This window comes from Halictus rubicundus, chromosome 12 (assembly GCF_050948215.1).
Source record: "Halictus rubicundus isolate RS-2024b chromosome 12, iyHalRubi1_principal, whole genome shotgun sequence".
In the NCBI taxonomy this organism is placed as follows: domain Eukaryota; kingdom Metazoa; phylum Arthropoda; class Insecta; order Hymenoptera; family Halictidae; genus Halictus; species Halictus rubicundus.
In genome coordinates this window covers 2780933-2795526 of record NC_135160.1, presented here as the reverse complement: position 1 = coordinate 2795526, position 14594 = coordinate 2780933, and the positions used below count along the sequence as shown (strand labels likewise).

General features: G+C 38.0%; 3 protein-coding genes across 3 annotated transcripts; all 3 read right to left on the bottom strand.

Annotated features, from left to right (window-relative positions):
- Positions 1-1031: 1031 nt before the first annotated feature.
- LOC143359523 (mitochondrial carnitine/acylcarnitine carrier protein-like) lies at positions 1032-3746 on the bottom strand. The gene is made up of 5 exons (XM_076797496.1): positions 3542-3746; positions 3319-3470; positions 2715-2918; positions 2172-2351; positions 1032-1569 (listed from the first exon to the last, which is right to left on the bottom strand). The coding sequence occupies exons 1-5, from the start codon at positions 3573-3575 to the stop codon at positions 1285-1287; spliced, it is 855 nt and encodes a 284-aa protein (XP_076653611.1). The 5' UTR covers positions 3576-3746; the 3' UTR covers positions 1032-1284.
- A 639-nt stretch (positions 3747-4385) lies between these two features.
- On the bottom strand, positions 4386-5344 carry LOC143359524 (cytochrome c oxidase subunit 6A, mitochondrial). The gene is made up of 3 exons (XM_076797497.1): positions 5144-5344; positions 4774-4919; positions 4386-4692 (listed from the first exon to the last, which is right to left on the bottom strand). Exons 1-3 carry the CDS (start codon positions 5262-5264, stop codon positions 4606-4608), a joined length of 354 nt encoding a protein of 117 aa, XP_076653612.1. The 5' UTR covers positions 5265-5344; the 3' UTR covers positions 4386-4605.
- A 1035-nt stretch (positions 5345-6379) lies between these two features.
- LOC143359555 (solute carrier family 23 member 1) lies at positions 6380-14312 on the bottom strand. Its single transcript, XM_076797547.1, has 13 exons — positions 14039-14312; positions 11369-11494; positions 10704-10861; positions 8857-9062; positions 8664-8790; positions 8466-8586; positions 7922-8177; positions 7716-7844; positions 7449-7607; positions 7292-7371; positions 7012-7153; positions 6691-6826; positions 6380-6573 (listed from the first exon to the last, which is right to left on the bottom strand). Exons 1-13 carry the CDS (start codon positions 14069-14071, stop codon positions 6495-6497), a joined length of 1752 nt encoding a protein of 583 aa, XP_076653662.1. The 5' UTR covers positions 14072-14312; the 3' UTR covers positions 6380-6494.
- Positions 14313-14594: the final 282 nt, after the last annotated feature.

The following is a 14594-nucleotide window of genomic DNA, read 5'->3' as shown; positions in this document are numbered from 1 at the left end:
TATATACACAAATGTACAAATTGTTTAAATAAACTTTCCTATATAAATGAGCTTTTGTTTTGGTGTATTTTAAACGTCTTCCCTCGTCTGTAATTATAAGATTTCTTTATTGAAGGCATTAATTATATATTTACTTTCATTTTTAATAAAGATATCTGATCGGAAATTGCACCTTCGAAATGAATATCGCTGCAATCGTGTGCATAGAGTTAAAACAATCAAATCCATTTTTATTAAACAAATATAACGTGTCTGCGTGATCCAACTAATCTAATTCTGACAGAAGATATAGACGAAACACAGGGCTAAAAGCAAATGGCAAAAGAGATATACGTGCGATGACTTTTAGACTAATACAATGGATACTCTCTATAGTGATATTCCTGATTGTCTTCGCCGTAATTACTTTATCCGTCATTCATCTCGGCAGAAGAGATCGTGAAATGGAACAGTCAGTTGAACTCAAGGATAACATCAACTATATAAATACACATTTTCTCCCTAGCGTATTAATTAAATAAACATCTGCAAAATGTTCTGAATATTACGACAAACAATTATTATCTCCAACAGATCCCACGCGAACCAAAAAATTTGAATGAGTTGAACAAGATTAACATTAAGTGTCGACGAAAATTAGTTAAGTTAACATTGCATAATAATGTTATTTCCTAAAACGAATCATAAATGCAAGAATTCAATGAACTCTTAAATTTAATAAACTGTTCAATCCTGTAAATGTAATCTTAATTCTGCTTCTAATCTTTTTTAAAATGCGTTTACGTTCTCGAAAGTGATTCGGGAAATCTGTTCCGAAAAGCTGCTCTGAGAACTCTTTTGTATTTGGAAAATTTATGCAAAATTATGCTATAAAGTAGTAAGGCATATTTTCATATATTATAATATATTATGATATATTTATAATATATTTATTATAATAAATTATTATATTATTTTAATATAATATGTTATTTTTCATATATTATAATGTATGAAAATATATTTAAAGAAATATATATTATATACATTAATATATTAAGAAATGTATAAATTTATTTCCTTCAAAATATATTACAAACTTTACTCGCGTTAATTAATGTTTCTCTTACATTATGCTAAGCGTAAACTTGTTTTAACTATCGTATTCAACATTTTGTCAACAATTAAGATTATTTAGGCACAAGACGATTGCTCATTGGTTTAATCCACTTAAGACCGGTGTTAGAGCTGATCCGAACATCGGTCACAAAAAGACAACAATTTTTATAAGACCGATCATGGCTTTCATATCCAAGACGCGTATTTGTCTAATAATGACATGCAGATCTCATATCCCCAGAGGCAGGCCGCGTTTGCAGGGAAAGCGCGAATCAGGACAGGTGTGATCCCTCGATAAAGTCCGGCAAAGCCATCTCTCTTCGTTATTACCGGATAAACTGACCTCATTCCTCGGGGATAGTCTCCTAAAGTGGACGTCTGCAACTTTGACTTCAAGGTATCAAACGGCATCGAGACTATCCAGTTAACTACACCTGCGCAACCCCCTGCTAAAAGTGGCTGCCATGTTACCTGCAAGACAAAATTTTCCTACCTGTCATTTTCATTGAAACGCGGGCGAAAAATTAAGTAAGATGGTACGCGATCGTATTTAAAAAGCGACTCTCGTAATAGTTCGTTCAATACATACCAAAAATAATACACGTCTTTCATTATGGTACATATATACATATTTTATTCAAATTATTAATTAATTACATATTTAAAATACAGTAAGATGTTGATGTAAAATTGATGTCACACGTAACATCATAATAAATATCAAACGATTAACGTTTAACGTTAATGCAAATGACCACGTTTGAAATGACAACTAAGCGAGTAAGGAGGCAACTTTGTTGTTTGTTTCTTTCGTGTTCTTGGTTTTCATATTCAGAAAATCGATTTTTTTTTTTGCATTTTTCTTAAGTATTTGAAAAATGCAACTCACATTGCAAAGCATACTAAATATTAAAAAAGAGATATTGAATTTTTCTTCATTAAAATCAGTTAATATATATGTGTTATATATCTCTTTTTCAATATTCATTATGCTTTAAAAATACTGTAATTGGTACCCCCACAGTAATTGGGTCCCTTACCCTAGTAAAAGTGTGACCAAAAAGAAATCTTACATTGTCAGATTCGTGGGTGAGTGAACGCATGATTTCTTCGTACGAGCAGAAATAGAGTCCTGTGGAAGGTACGTCGCGGAGAAAGGTTGCACAGGTGCCGATGTACAGATTTCGAATGCCGCCCTCTTTCCACAATTTGATCCCACAATCCATAAAACCATTGTATACAGAACGATTGGTCTTGAGCAATTCCAGGCGAATTATTTTTTTTTTTATGACACAGCATTACTTATAATATAATATCATTAATGTTACTACGCCAGATTAGGGGAATCGACTCGAATCGAGGGGAAAAAGTTACCCTCTCTCTGAGGAACATTGTGACGCATGCATGACAGAAACGTGTCACGTGACCGGGACGTGGCGGAAGCGTGGGGGAATAGCGCGGTAGAAGGGGAAGTTAGAGTGGGGACTAAAGTCTTAATCTGGCCGCCTCAATTTGTTTATTCGATTGTATTTTGCACAGTCGTGTACACTGTACATGAATAGCATCCGTACGCTTTTTAATGAACTATTTAAGCAATTATTTCTACTTGTTTTTACCTGCAGTTGCAATAAACATTTGATTCGTTCAGCCGGGACAGTGGCAATCGTCGTACATGCGCCACTAATTAATCCTGCGAATAAAATTTGCGACGCAGTAAGAGTTTCTTGATCTGGTTCGGCAACGAGATCTTTACCGTATCCATAACCGAGGAAACCAATGGCGAAAATCGGCACGACTGTTACAAGCGGCGCCATTACACCCTACATGTAACCATATAATCATTACTATAATTAATGTTCTAACTTCAATTCCATTTTTATTTGATTTTTCTTTTATCTATTTATATGTCGAAGCGATTGTCACAGAAGAATATCACAATATTTCAATGAAGATCTAAAAAAGATCTTTTATATTGTTAACATATGTTGTTTCACTTTCAATGACATTCACGCTAACCTGTAAATCTCTCGGTAAATCACAACAAATGGAGGTCGGGAAAAGAACAAGGGGTACAATGAAGTAAAAAATTTTCATTCATAATTAGATAATATTCTTTTGTAAGAGGGGCATCGATGCTTGTTACAAGCAAAATGATGCCACAAGTTAATTTTCATCCCTCGTTCGCCACATACTCGCTATAGGCATTATTGAAATGTGTACCTTGTACAAACTACTTGATCCCTCCTGCGCTACAATTTTCTTTATCGCGTCCCATGTGCCTTTGTAATGGTCTGGCCTCGTTTGCATTAGAACCTTAACTGTATCTAACGGATGTCCAGTCACCACTGTAAAGATTCCGCCGATCCCACCAGCTACAAATGGACGATTTCGCATCCGATTAATTTTCGGTTCATAATTCGATCTCGCACTGTCTCGTAACTACCTATCAGATATCTTAGGGTACTCTCCCGGGGCATTGTAGGCAGCGATCACTTTTTATTATAGTTGACGAGAAGGAAACGAGATTAGGCAGTACGCGCATTTTTCACATGCTCGAATTCACATTCACTAGACAACACGAATCCTGTTCGATTCAGCGTTATATTCGTCGTGATCAATTAATAACGTGAATTGTTGCTAGGTTCCTCCACATTTGCTGATCCAATATGGCGGTGCTGTTGAACTTCGTCGGAAGTAATTGTACCACTTAGTACTGGAAGCACTGGACAATTAAACTGACTGGATTTTAGCAAAAATAGACAAATTACAAACATAAATTTATTGAAATGTAATGCATTAGTCTGACAGTGCTTATACTTGTTCTCTGTTCGGAATCCTTGAGTTTCATCTGTCTTATATAGTTTTTCGTATCTGAGCTGTGAGTTATAGTAGGGTAATTGATGACAGCAACCCCTTTTTGTAAACTATTCTTTTTAGCAGTCATACCTTGATGCCTTTAAGTAGTTTTGAATGATCTTGGTGATCTTGGTCTACAGTTTGTTTTTCAATAGAACTGTCCCATTGTGCTCACAGTAATTATTAATTGAATAAATAACTGCCATGAAGTTTGGAACAAGAATGGCTTGAATAATTATTCCGATCAATTGTCAGACTTTGCAACTTCTATATATGCTGTATAAAATTGTCTTATCATGAGTTATCTTGTGTAGATGTAGCTGGTTTCGATATTTTGATGTGTAAACGTAATCAAGAATTAATTTATAGAACTCGAATAAATGCAGAAGTTTTTGTTGCTTGTTGATACAAACAATAGAAAAAAGAATCTATTCATAGTTTATTCATTTTTATTAATATTTCAATCTGAGTTGTAACACAGAGTAAGATACATATATACTGTAGATTACAATGCTGTTCAGCAAACCTTGTGGCGGGAATGGGCATAAGTCGATTCAAGTTGTTTATGTTTGGAGAAGTAAAATACACTGCCTATAAAGGCAATAGCTGAACAGCAGTGAATGTAAACTAGATACTAATCATTTCATTAATCTAATCTTCTTCGTATCCAACGCCAGGGATCCAGTTTGTTTTAGGATTGTGGAAAAGAGAGTGCTTGCCATCGCCCCATGGGAAAGGCTACAGTCGAAATTAAATCTCATTAATATTGAACTGAAATGTTACATATATGTAGAATAAAAATGAAGCTTCATGTAGTACCTTCCTAATGACCTTTAAATAGGGTATTTCACAATATTCAGATCTGTGGTGTCCGTGGCTTATAGAATTCATGTAACAATTACCCATAGCTAGCAAAATAGCTGGTAAAGCAACCCCCAAAGACAAGTTTCTCCATAGTACGTCAGCTAGAATAGGAGACGTTACATAATATATGTTCATAACCTTACAACTTGAAATTGTAGTATCGTAATATTGAAATGTTGCTCCTAAGAACAATTCCTACACGAATAAATTAACTAAATAAATCGCGAAAGTGTTTCTTAATATAACATTTAGTTGATAACATAAAAACGTAGCATTCAGTCTACTGTACGTAATCAATATTACTTTCTAACTATTCATAACTCACCATTGCCAGGATCGTGAGTACGTTGCTCTATTGTTTGTACAACTTCTGTACTTATATTTCTTCTAAAGCTGTGACCAAATTGGCCCAATTTTAATTTCGGTATCCTGGTCATATAGGACATTGTTCGACAATGGTTTTCTCTCGGTTCCCTTTACTCTATCCTCTATCTGACCACGGAGAAGAGAACCACAGACGATGTGTCAAAATGGATTGACACCTTATGTCGCAATCCAAGATATCTGTTTTACCGATCTGGTAATACAAGACCACAGACTACAGACATTGCTATCCTCTGATTTTATGGGATTTTCTGTGTCCTCAAATGTAGGCCTCGGCACTGATCCACCAAAAATGTTGTACTACCTTTAAAGGGACGATTCTCAAGGTTATTTGAAATAACTTTTACCTTTCCGAAAATGTTCTCCGTGACATTGTTAGAGAGTTATTAACGAAAAACACGGATCAATCAGAGCGCGTATACAGCGGATGGAATCCAGCTCGACCAATGTTAACGCCCCACTCAGCGGCAGCCATTGTAGGCGCGTTCTGATTGGTCCGTGTTTTTCGTTAATAACTCTTTAACAAAGTCGCGGAGAACATTTTCGCAAACGAAAAAGTTACTTGAAATGACCTCAGAAATCACCCCATTCTGGAAAGTACATTTTTGGGACATCCTGCAGAAACTGGATTCGGATTGGTGGTGCCATCCGCGGTGGCGTACTCTTGAACTATATCCTCTATCTTTGTAATGTGTAAGACAAAGATGGAGACAGTATGTGATAAGGACGGATAGAGGTAAGTTTGTGCCACCTACTTTTTGGATGAATTTTAATTTCCTGGTACATACTAGCAAAGCATAATGCGCAAAGAGGTATTCGATAAGGATAGATTTATGAAATTACATTGGAGAAAGAAGGACAGACACAGCTAGACAATGATCCATAAACTCCTTGGAGAATTTATAAATAACGCGCATGCTCTCGGTAGCTTATAAATGTTTGCTGTCGGAAAATATAGAACAGGCCTTCAGCAACTTTTACATTTTTACAGGATTTTGTTGCAGATGAAATATTTATTGAGAATTAACATCTCTCGGAGAGCTCTCGAAGTTGGTGGCACTCTTACACATTATGTGGATTAAAGAAATAAGTAGATTCCTCAGAAAACGTTAATTATTTTCGTTTTCGTAATTTTTTTGTAATGACTTAGGAATTTTATAATTAATCTTCCCACTAGTTTTTTTATATAACAATTGTTTTATTTCTCTTCACAGTGCAACATTCATTCACGCTTCACTCCCACACGTTCATTTTGATTGTGACTATTCAATAATATATTAACAAATTAAGATTCAATGCTTCTTCCTGCTGCAAGAGTAAATTCCGGGTTTGTAAGTCGGCAAAAATGGTACGTAGTATGTCCACTTCCATCTGCAAAAAAGAAAATCAATGTAATATGTGGTGTGGATCGAATTCATACAGTATGATAAACTTTATACGTATACAATTAATTCATAAAATATAGCGATGGTAAAAATGTGTCTCTACCTCCTCAACGCGTGCATTCCAATTGGAAAATCGAATGTATTATACGCGTATTCTTCTTGATCCTGTTTGTCATCACTTGTAGTGTTTAATTCCATTTCCTTTGACCAAGCTATCAATCCACGTTCCTCGGGAGTACCTTGATTAACAAAATTCAATATCTATGTTTACGGAATATCAAGAACTTGTTTTACCTTGATTCGTTGTCTTCCCAATTTTGAATTTTTTAAAGTATCGAAGATTTTTACATTAAAACTCTTACCAATTTATTAAGAATCAAGTGAAATATTTTCTTAAGCTCACTATAATGGTTTTGCAGTGTACCTGGTATAATATTGTCCAGCAAACATCCTATCACACCCCCAACTAAAATGGTAGTGCTAAGTAACACCGTAAGCACACCATCTGCTATATCGTTTCCGGTTTGTATCACGTCCGAGTGCTTAATCATCCACTTCGACAACACCTGAATGGATTCGTGAACAAGATTATCTTTCTTTTACAAGAGAGAGAGAGAGAGAGAGAGAGAGAGAGAGAGAGAGAGAGAGAGAGAGAGAGAGAGAGAGAGAGAAAACCACATTATAGATCCCAAGAAGTGTCTCACCATAGGAAAGAAGATAGAGAACCCGAGGATGTAAAGATTTCTCGCCGAGTTCAAATCCACGTACTGCAATGCGGAGAGACCTATCGGCCGAAAATATTTGCACAGTTGTCAATTACTTTCTTCCTTGGAAGTAGAAATATTAGACGTTTTACCACACCGAAGGCACAAATCATTCCGAACATCACGCAGAATATTCCGCCGACTATCGGCTCGGGAATGATGATGAATATGGCGCCGAATTTGCTAATTAGCCCTTGCAGTATCATCAATCCGCATGCCCACTGAATCACCCTGCGGCTGCCGACTTTCGTAACACCTGTATGGATTTTAATTAAGCGTGGGTGACATTCTATTTACATATACAATGGGTTGCTGCATCATTCGTGCTCAGCAGTAGGGACTAAACGTTTAACACAACGCCTACCTATTGTTCCAACATTTTCTCCGAAGGTGTTGGTACCATTTCCGCTACCCCATAAGCCAGCCAACATGGTACCAAGGCCCTCCATACCGATACCACGGTTAATTGCATGAACCGGAGGTGGAGGAGCACCTAGAAATTAATTTTTGTTCGTTTTACTGACAAAAGTATTCCCGCGTTTCTAGAGAAATCGATCTGTTATCACGCACCACACATCCTGGATGTCGTAGGATAATAACTAATGGATTCCACCGTGCAGGCTAACACTCCAGCTAGCATACCAAGCACACCAGACAATGTTACAGTTGGTGTACCCCATTGACCAGGATAGGGCACCCTAAACCAAGGTGACTGACTGAGGATCTTCAGTTTGCTGTCTGATCTCGCTGGATGACCCATTGGAAGAGCGTCAGTTACAGTTAAAATTATGCAGATTATCCACATGACCACTATCGTCAGTAGCACCTGAAACACATGATTAATTGGCGAATGAATTCGGTCGGTGAATGAAAACCGATTTTAACAGTAGTTCTACGGAGCACTAAACTCTTTTAGGTTATATAAATAATAAGAATGTGTTTATCATAATTAAATACCTATTCAACAATTTTTATCATAATGAATAATAAGAAATCAAAGATTTCAAACCCGCCATCTTGTCGGGTCCCCTAGTGCTAGTAGTAACGACATGAAAAGAGTCGGCTGATGTTAAAAGTATAATTATTATATATATAAAATTTTTGTTTTTCTTACCGGGAACAGTTTAAACAATTCAAACCAAACGATTTTTATCCCCTCGCCTTTGCGGTACATCAGAATCGGGAACGACACGTTTACCAATAGTTGCGAGTACACTGTTAACATCAGTATCGTTCTGAAGAAAGATCAATGCATACATTTTCGTCATATATTTGCTAATTTTTTGCTTGATCGCAGAACACATTGTCATACCCAGCGGCAATGCCCCAATGTTGCGAAGCTGCGTCAGCTGCGTTCTCGAAAAGGGACAGTCCGACGAGCGAAACGGTCGGCACAATCGTAAGAGGTGTTATAAATTTCAGTAGATAACCGATAATTCCTAAAAACACGCATGTTTCATTATAGCTTTTGTATTTCGGAAATTGTTTTACAGCGTTTTCAATACCTCCGAATCCGACTACCACTTGGAACAACGCGGAGATGGCAATAGCACCCGAGAGCTCCCTCATCCTGACCTGCCATAATTCCGTTCGATTTTCGGGAGACATTTCGCTCAACACTTCCGGCGCAGGACACTTCCATTGCGGAAGATTCAGTATCGCCAGGGTTGGGACTAAAAACGATATGGTCCCTCCTTGCACTAAAGGCAGCCTGAAAAGTAAGGATTCTCAACGCAACCGAAGATTCATCTTCATTTTTACTTTATGCTGGGATGTCTACACTGTCAGAGATTTCTAATGATCAATGGACACGATCCGTCACAATCAAAAAGAATTGGATGTAAAGTAAAGTTACTATCAATTGATTGTGAGAACCACGAACGAATTTTCAACGCCGCAGACAGCTCTTGAAAGCTGTCAAGATGATTTCAAGCCGGACCTTCCTAAATTCGCATTGGAGAGTTAATTAATTTCTGCCCGCTGTTTCTAACAACCGTGCTTGCTTTTCCTAAAGCCAAACACCAGGCTAAACCAAAATAAGCGAAACCTAAGCAGAAGATTCCACGGTTTCTGCCGCGAGGCGCCGTAAGTTCCGGAAGAATGATTCGCGGCTTCCGGAATCGCTGAGCTCCTCTCGCTTCGCGCAATAAAATTTGAAAATCGAAATAAAAAATTAACGAGACTTCCAAGAAACTGTCAGGGATCGCTAACGATCTATAAATCTTGTTAAATAAGAGTACAAAGCGATTTCGTCAGCAATAAAATTACGGAGTACAGTGTCGGAATAAGTTGTTACATCGTTGGTAGGTGCGGAGGATAAGTACGGATCTCCATGTTCCTTTTTGAATTTCAAATTCATGCAAATTTGATTCGCACGTACTTTTAATTACTTTCTTGTTAGAGAAACTGTTTGTCTTATTTTATCGGTGGATGCTTCGACGTTACCCAACGGTTGTAAATCAGTCAACGCAATAATGTATCCACCACCTGTCCGATCAGCGAAACCGTCTTCTCTCAACCCTTTGTTGACTTCTTTTAAAATGCTAAAAATATTTTTCTGGGAAAGAAAAACAGTAAAATATTTGCATCGACTTTTGATTCTTTGTTCGCAATTTTTTAACGCGACATTCTGCGACGTTTCTTCTACAAAGATTAACTTTGCGGATGTTGCTGAAATGCTTAAATAAGTCTATCAAGCATTCGTATCTTAATAGTATGATAATTTATTTATCACAGTCTACTACCAGGCCACTTCTTCTACCGTAACAATCTCGAAAGTTTTTGCAAGTTTAACGCGTGCCGAACTGTTTTTGCTCGACTTTTGATTGAGGCTATTTGACGGTTTAACTGAAGACTGATATATCTTGAATTATTGTATCGTCGATCGATGAACAACTTGCGCATAATAGTTTTCGAATGACGTAGCCGGAATAGGAAGTTTAACGTGAGTCATCGGTGGACACTTTTAGACAGAACGTGTTAATAATCTTTTGAATTTGTTGAGTGGTTCTAAGTGAGTATCATAAACAACAGCTATGGCGCCTGATGAGTTTGAGCATTACTGGCGTGTTACATACGCGACCATACGGCCGGTTAACTGTACCTAATCGATTTAATGGCCCAGAATGATTCGCTGCTATTTTTCCTTGTCGGATTTAAATTGCTCCGAAACAAACAGAAGATAGAACCAAAAGAACAGAAGCGTGGAAATGGTTGCATAGCAGTTTGTTTAACTTTTGCTCCTTTCAGAGTTCGATGGTTCGTTGGAACAGTTGGTCGAACTCATAAATTTAGTTAATTTTTTCAAGAATGTAATCTTGTGTTTTTTCTTGTGGGTTTAAGAATTACGTACCTGCAGCCCACGGTGGTCTGGATTAGCGTCACCAGTCCCGTGACGAAGATCATGGTTGAGATTATGTAGCTTCTCGAAGGATCGTCTTCCGCCATGCAGAGCGCCGGCGTCAGGATAAATGGAATGGAGACGATGGCTCCTATCATAGTCAAATAGTGCTGAAAAACCAGGACAAGTTTAGTTGCGAAGCTTCGTCTGATACGAGGCAATTAAGCGGAATTATGCGGATGATTATATGGCAGTCTCTTAAAATGTCTCGGCGAAATTGCCTTCGAACTGTTTGTCATCAACAACAAGCGTTACAATGGAAATTCAGATAAATTTGATATCGCATGGAATATACATTGGAAGTTTCAATTTGACGTCAATCTTCAGAAACTTATTTTTAAATCGCACCTGTAGTATTTACCGTAGACAAATGGCGAGATGTACAATATGAATTTCTAGGAAGTCTAAACAATAGTCTCTGTTATCACAATTTTGGGATTAATCCGTTTTAATCAGACAATGAGCCGAAACATTTAATCGGCTTTAATACCCAAGATTTAATCTTCTGTACTTGATGCGACGAATTTATAAGACTATCAATCATTTGTTGTTAGTGTTAGATTAGTGTGCTAAAGGTTAGCGCGAGTACATCCAATCATTTGACTCTGGAATAGTACCTGAAGAGCCATAAACAAGCAGAGATACCATGGCGGGACGTCGTCGATCCCGTATGTAAGATTTGCGCCCCTCACAGGATCGTCAACTTTCGTGCTTTCTGGTGGAAAGTTTGAGCCGTCTATATTCTGGAGCAACAATAAAAAAAAGATTATTATATTGTTTAATATTAACAAGATATACTAACAGCATTCAGGAACATATCTGTTTCAAATCTATACGAAAGTTCGTTGTTAACACATTCGCGACCGCTGATGTGAATTCACGTCATTTTAAATTCTATTTCTGATTGCCGCTAACGTGAATTCACGTCCTGCAATTTTTGTTTCTGAATGCGGCAACATTGGGCGCATTAATGGGATTGGATTTAAATTTAAATTATTAATTGATTTAATAAATTAATTAATCCTTGCTTTAGCGATACAAGTTTGCGGCAACCAGCTTCAGAATTTCATTATTTTCGCCGGTACTCAGTATTATAAACGGAAAAAATTTGCCGGTCGCGAATGTGTTAAGCTTACACAAATAATGACAATGAATAGTATCCGTGATCACACAGAAATTAATTCGAATGTCAAAGGGTTAACGAGCTTTTTCGCCACATAGTTGGCGATTTCGCAACAGCCATTTTCTGCTAGCAGCTCCGTCGCCAATTTCAATGGCTGCGGCGAGTGCACTTGGGCGTGCAAATGCAGTGCAAAAAATGCAGCTGCAAGGAGCTAGCAGGACACCATCCTCGTGCGATAAATGTTTGTTATTGTAATAAGATGCTTGGTTACGCAATTATGTCGAGAGAACTCGATGAGAATAATTGTATCACTCATTACCGGAGAACTATGCGCTGCCAGAGGTAGAAAGACTCGATTAAAGGAAGTCGTATTAGATAATCTAGATCTTATGTTTATGCAAAGAATTTTGTTTGCCTAATGACTTAACGCCGTGGATTTTCTCAGTTCACGGTCGCTGGAAATCCTGATTTTCCGAATCGGTTTCGAAACCAGTTCGCACGAGGCTTTTAAGCACTTTAACGTCGACCTTCTAGATCTTGGATCTCAAGGTCAAGACTTCGTGCGTGTACTATTTAAAATTGATATTTTTCTTTCGAAATTACTGAAATTATAAAAACGATCTCATAAAAAAATTGTTCAACGAACTTCTTCATCCGAGCACATCTTATGATGAACATTGTGCGAAGCTTGACTAGATACGATCTTGTCGTAGTTAAAAAATATACAACATAAATCAGTCGCTGGTTCTAGTGTTGAGAGGTTAAATTAAAATGATTAAAGAAACGGGGAAACTCCTTCGAGGCTAGATTGTTTGTTGCAATTTATGCCGATAATTATTAGTTTGCTCGAAGATATCCTGTTCATGATTTCTTGCGAGCATCGATTGCCCACTGGCCCAGTAATTTCCATATTCTATCGAGGGATAATCAGCATGCAAATACAGATTTCTTTAATAAGCTTTAATCAATCATGGGATCTATAAACGAGTCCCGCGTTGAATCGAGTAACAAAGGAATTGCAGTTTGGGAAAGATTGGGAGGAAAACTCGATCGGAGTGTAGAGATATCGGTCGGTTTAAATTAGAATTAAAAAAAAATCTAATCGATCATAAATGCGTGGGAAGAAAAAAAGAATTGTTTTCATGGTGGGACGTTGATCGTATCGTACGAGCGAGATCGTGTAATTGATGGTACACGTGTTGATGCCGCGGGATCTGATTTTATTAGTACATCGAATAGATTTCGTAATCGCGGATATTTAAGCAGGGTGGATTTGCTGTGTACGCACGCAGGCAGACAGGTTTGATTACGATCGACACACTTACTGAACGCAGTTGCTAAAGTTCACGATCAAGTTTACTACCCAGCAATTTGTCGCGGATCGTATCAAAGACATTTTTGTCATAGAAATGTTGTTCTCCCTCGTTGCGATTGATATCGAGATCCGCAATGAATAATTAACGTTAAATAGTAGCGATAATTCAAAGCTCAAGACGGTTTCAACTGACCAGCGGCGGATCTAGGCATTATGTCCTGCAGCCCAGGGCTCCGTTCAGTCAAAGGTCAAGGCCTTCGCGGTCAAAAAATAAAAATAATTTAAATTAAAAACTTAAGAAAACTGAATTGCACAAAAATTGTTGGTACTTGAGTTCATCTGAACTAATTGGACCCCCAAACTGTGTTAGACCAGGGCCCCAAAATGAACGATGCGCCGCTGACGGTGTCAGTTTCGTAGAGGGTAAACAGTGAGCCGTGGGATCAAATTTTGTGTGGCGGAGACACTAACGAGTAACATTAGCAGTCCTAAAATAAAGATACGAGATGAAAGTCTGAATTTCCTGAAAACTATCCTCGAACGCGCAAGTTGCTTCAGCGATTTTACGTACGGATTCACAGCTATTTGCAGTAAAAACAATGAGTTGTAGGGGGTAAAATTTTGTGTCACGAGCGATACGAACATTAATAGTTTTAAAATGAAAACACAAGATCGAATTTTCTGGGAAGCTTATGAAGTTACCGAATGGCCACTGTTTCAAAGGGAGCATTGTCGCGCTAGAATTACTCTTAAAGATCGTAATTTTAGAGGAACTTTTAATTTTAATTTAAACAGGAATTTTCAGGACAGCCACGATGACGTCATTACAAAATTTTGTGACTGACTTACGAGCTCGGTCATCTGCATCGTCGCCTCAGGCATCCTGCGAACGCGTACTCACACCACGAAGAGCTTCTAATTAGATGAACTTTCTATTCTTAGCGAGTAATCCTTCATTAAAAATCTTTAATGCGATTTCGTGGGTATGCAGGGTTCCGGATCCTCCGACAGAACGACGCTAACCGTCGCGGAAGTTGCTCTACGTTGCGGACCGAACGGACATCCACGTTATACCGATGTTAGCAACCGACTGTGTCAATAGACGCGATCGCTCCTTAATTTATCACTAAATGCTCGCTTAAAGACAAGGCGACTGCTCGCTGCGATTCTCTACGATTTCGGTATTCGACAGCCCGGTGGATAATGCGGCGACATTCGTAATTCGATTACGTTTAATTGACGATAATGAACATTGTTGACTTGTCCTCGAGCGCCGCAGGACGAACCGGCACATCGATCTTGCAGCTGCCGATATGCTAATTGAGCGGGACAGGACGCCACGTGCAATGTAAATCCCTTTTTTGCTTCACATTTTGCAATCCACTTTTCGACGTACTCCTTAAAA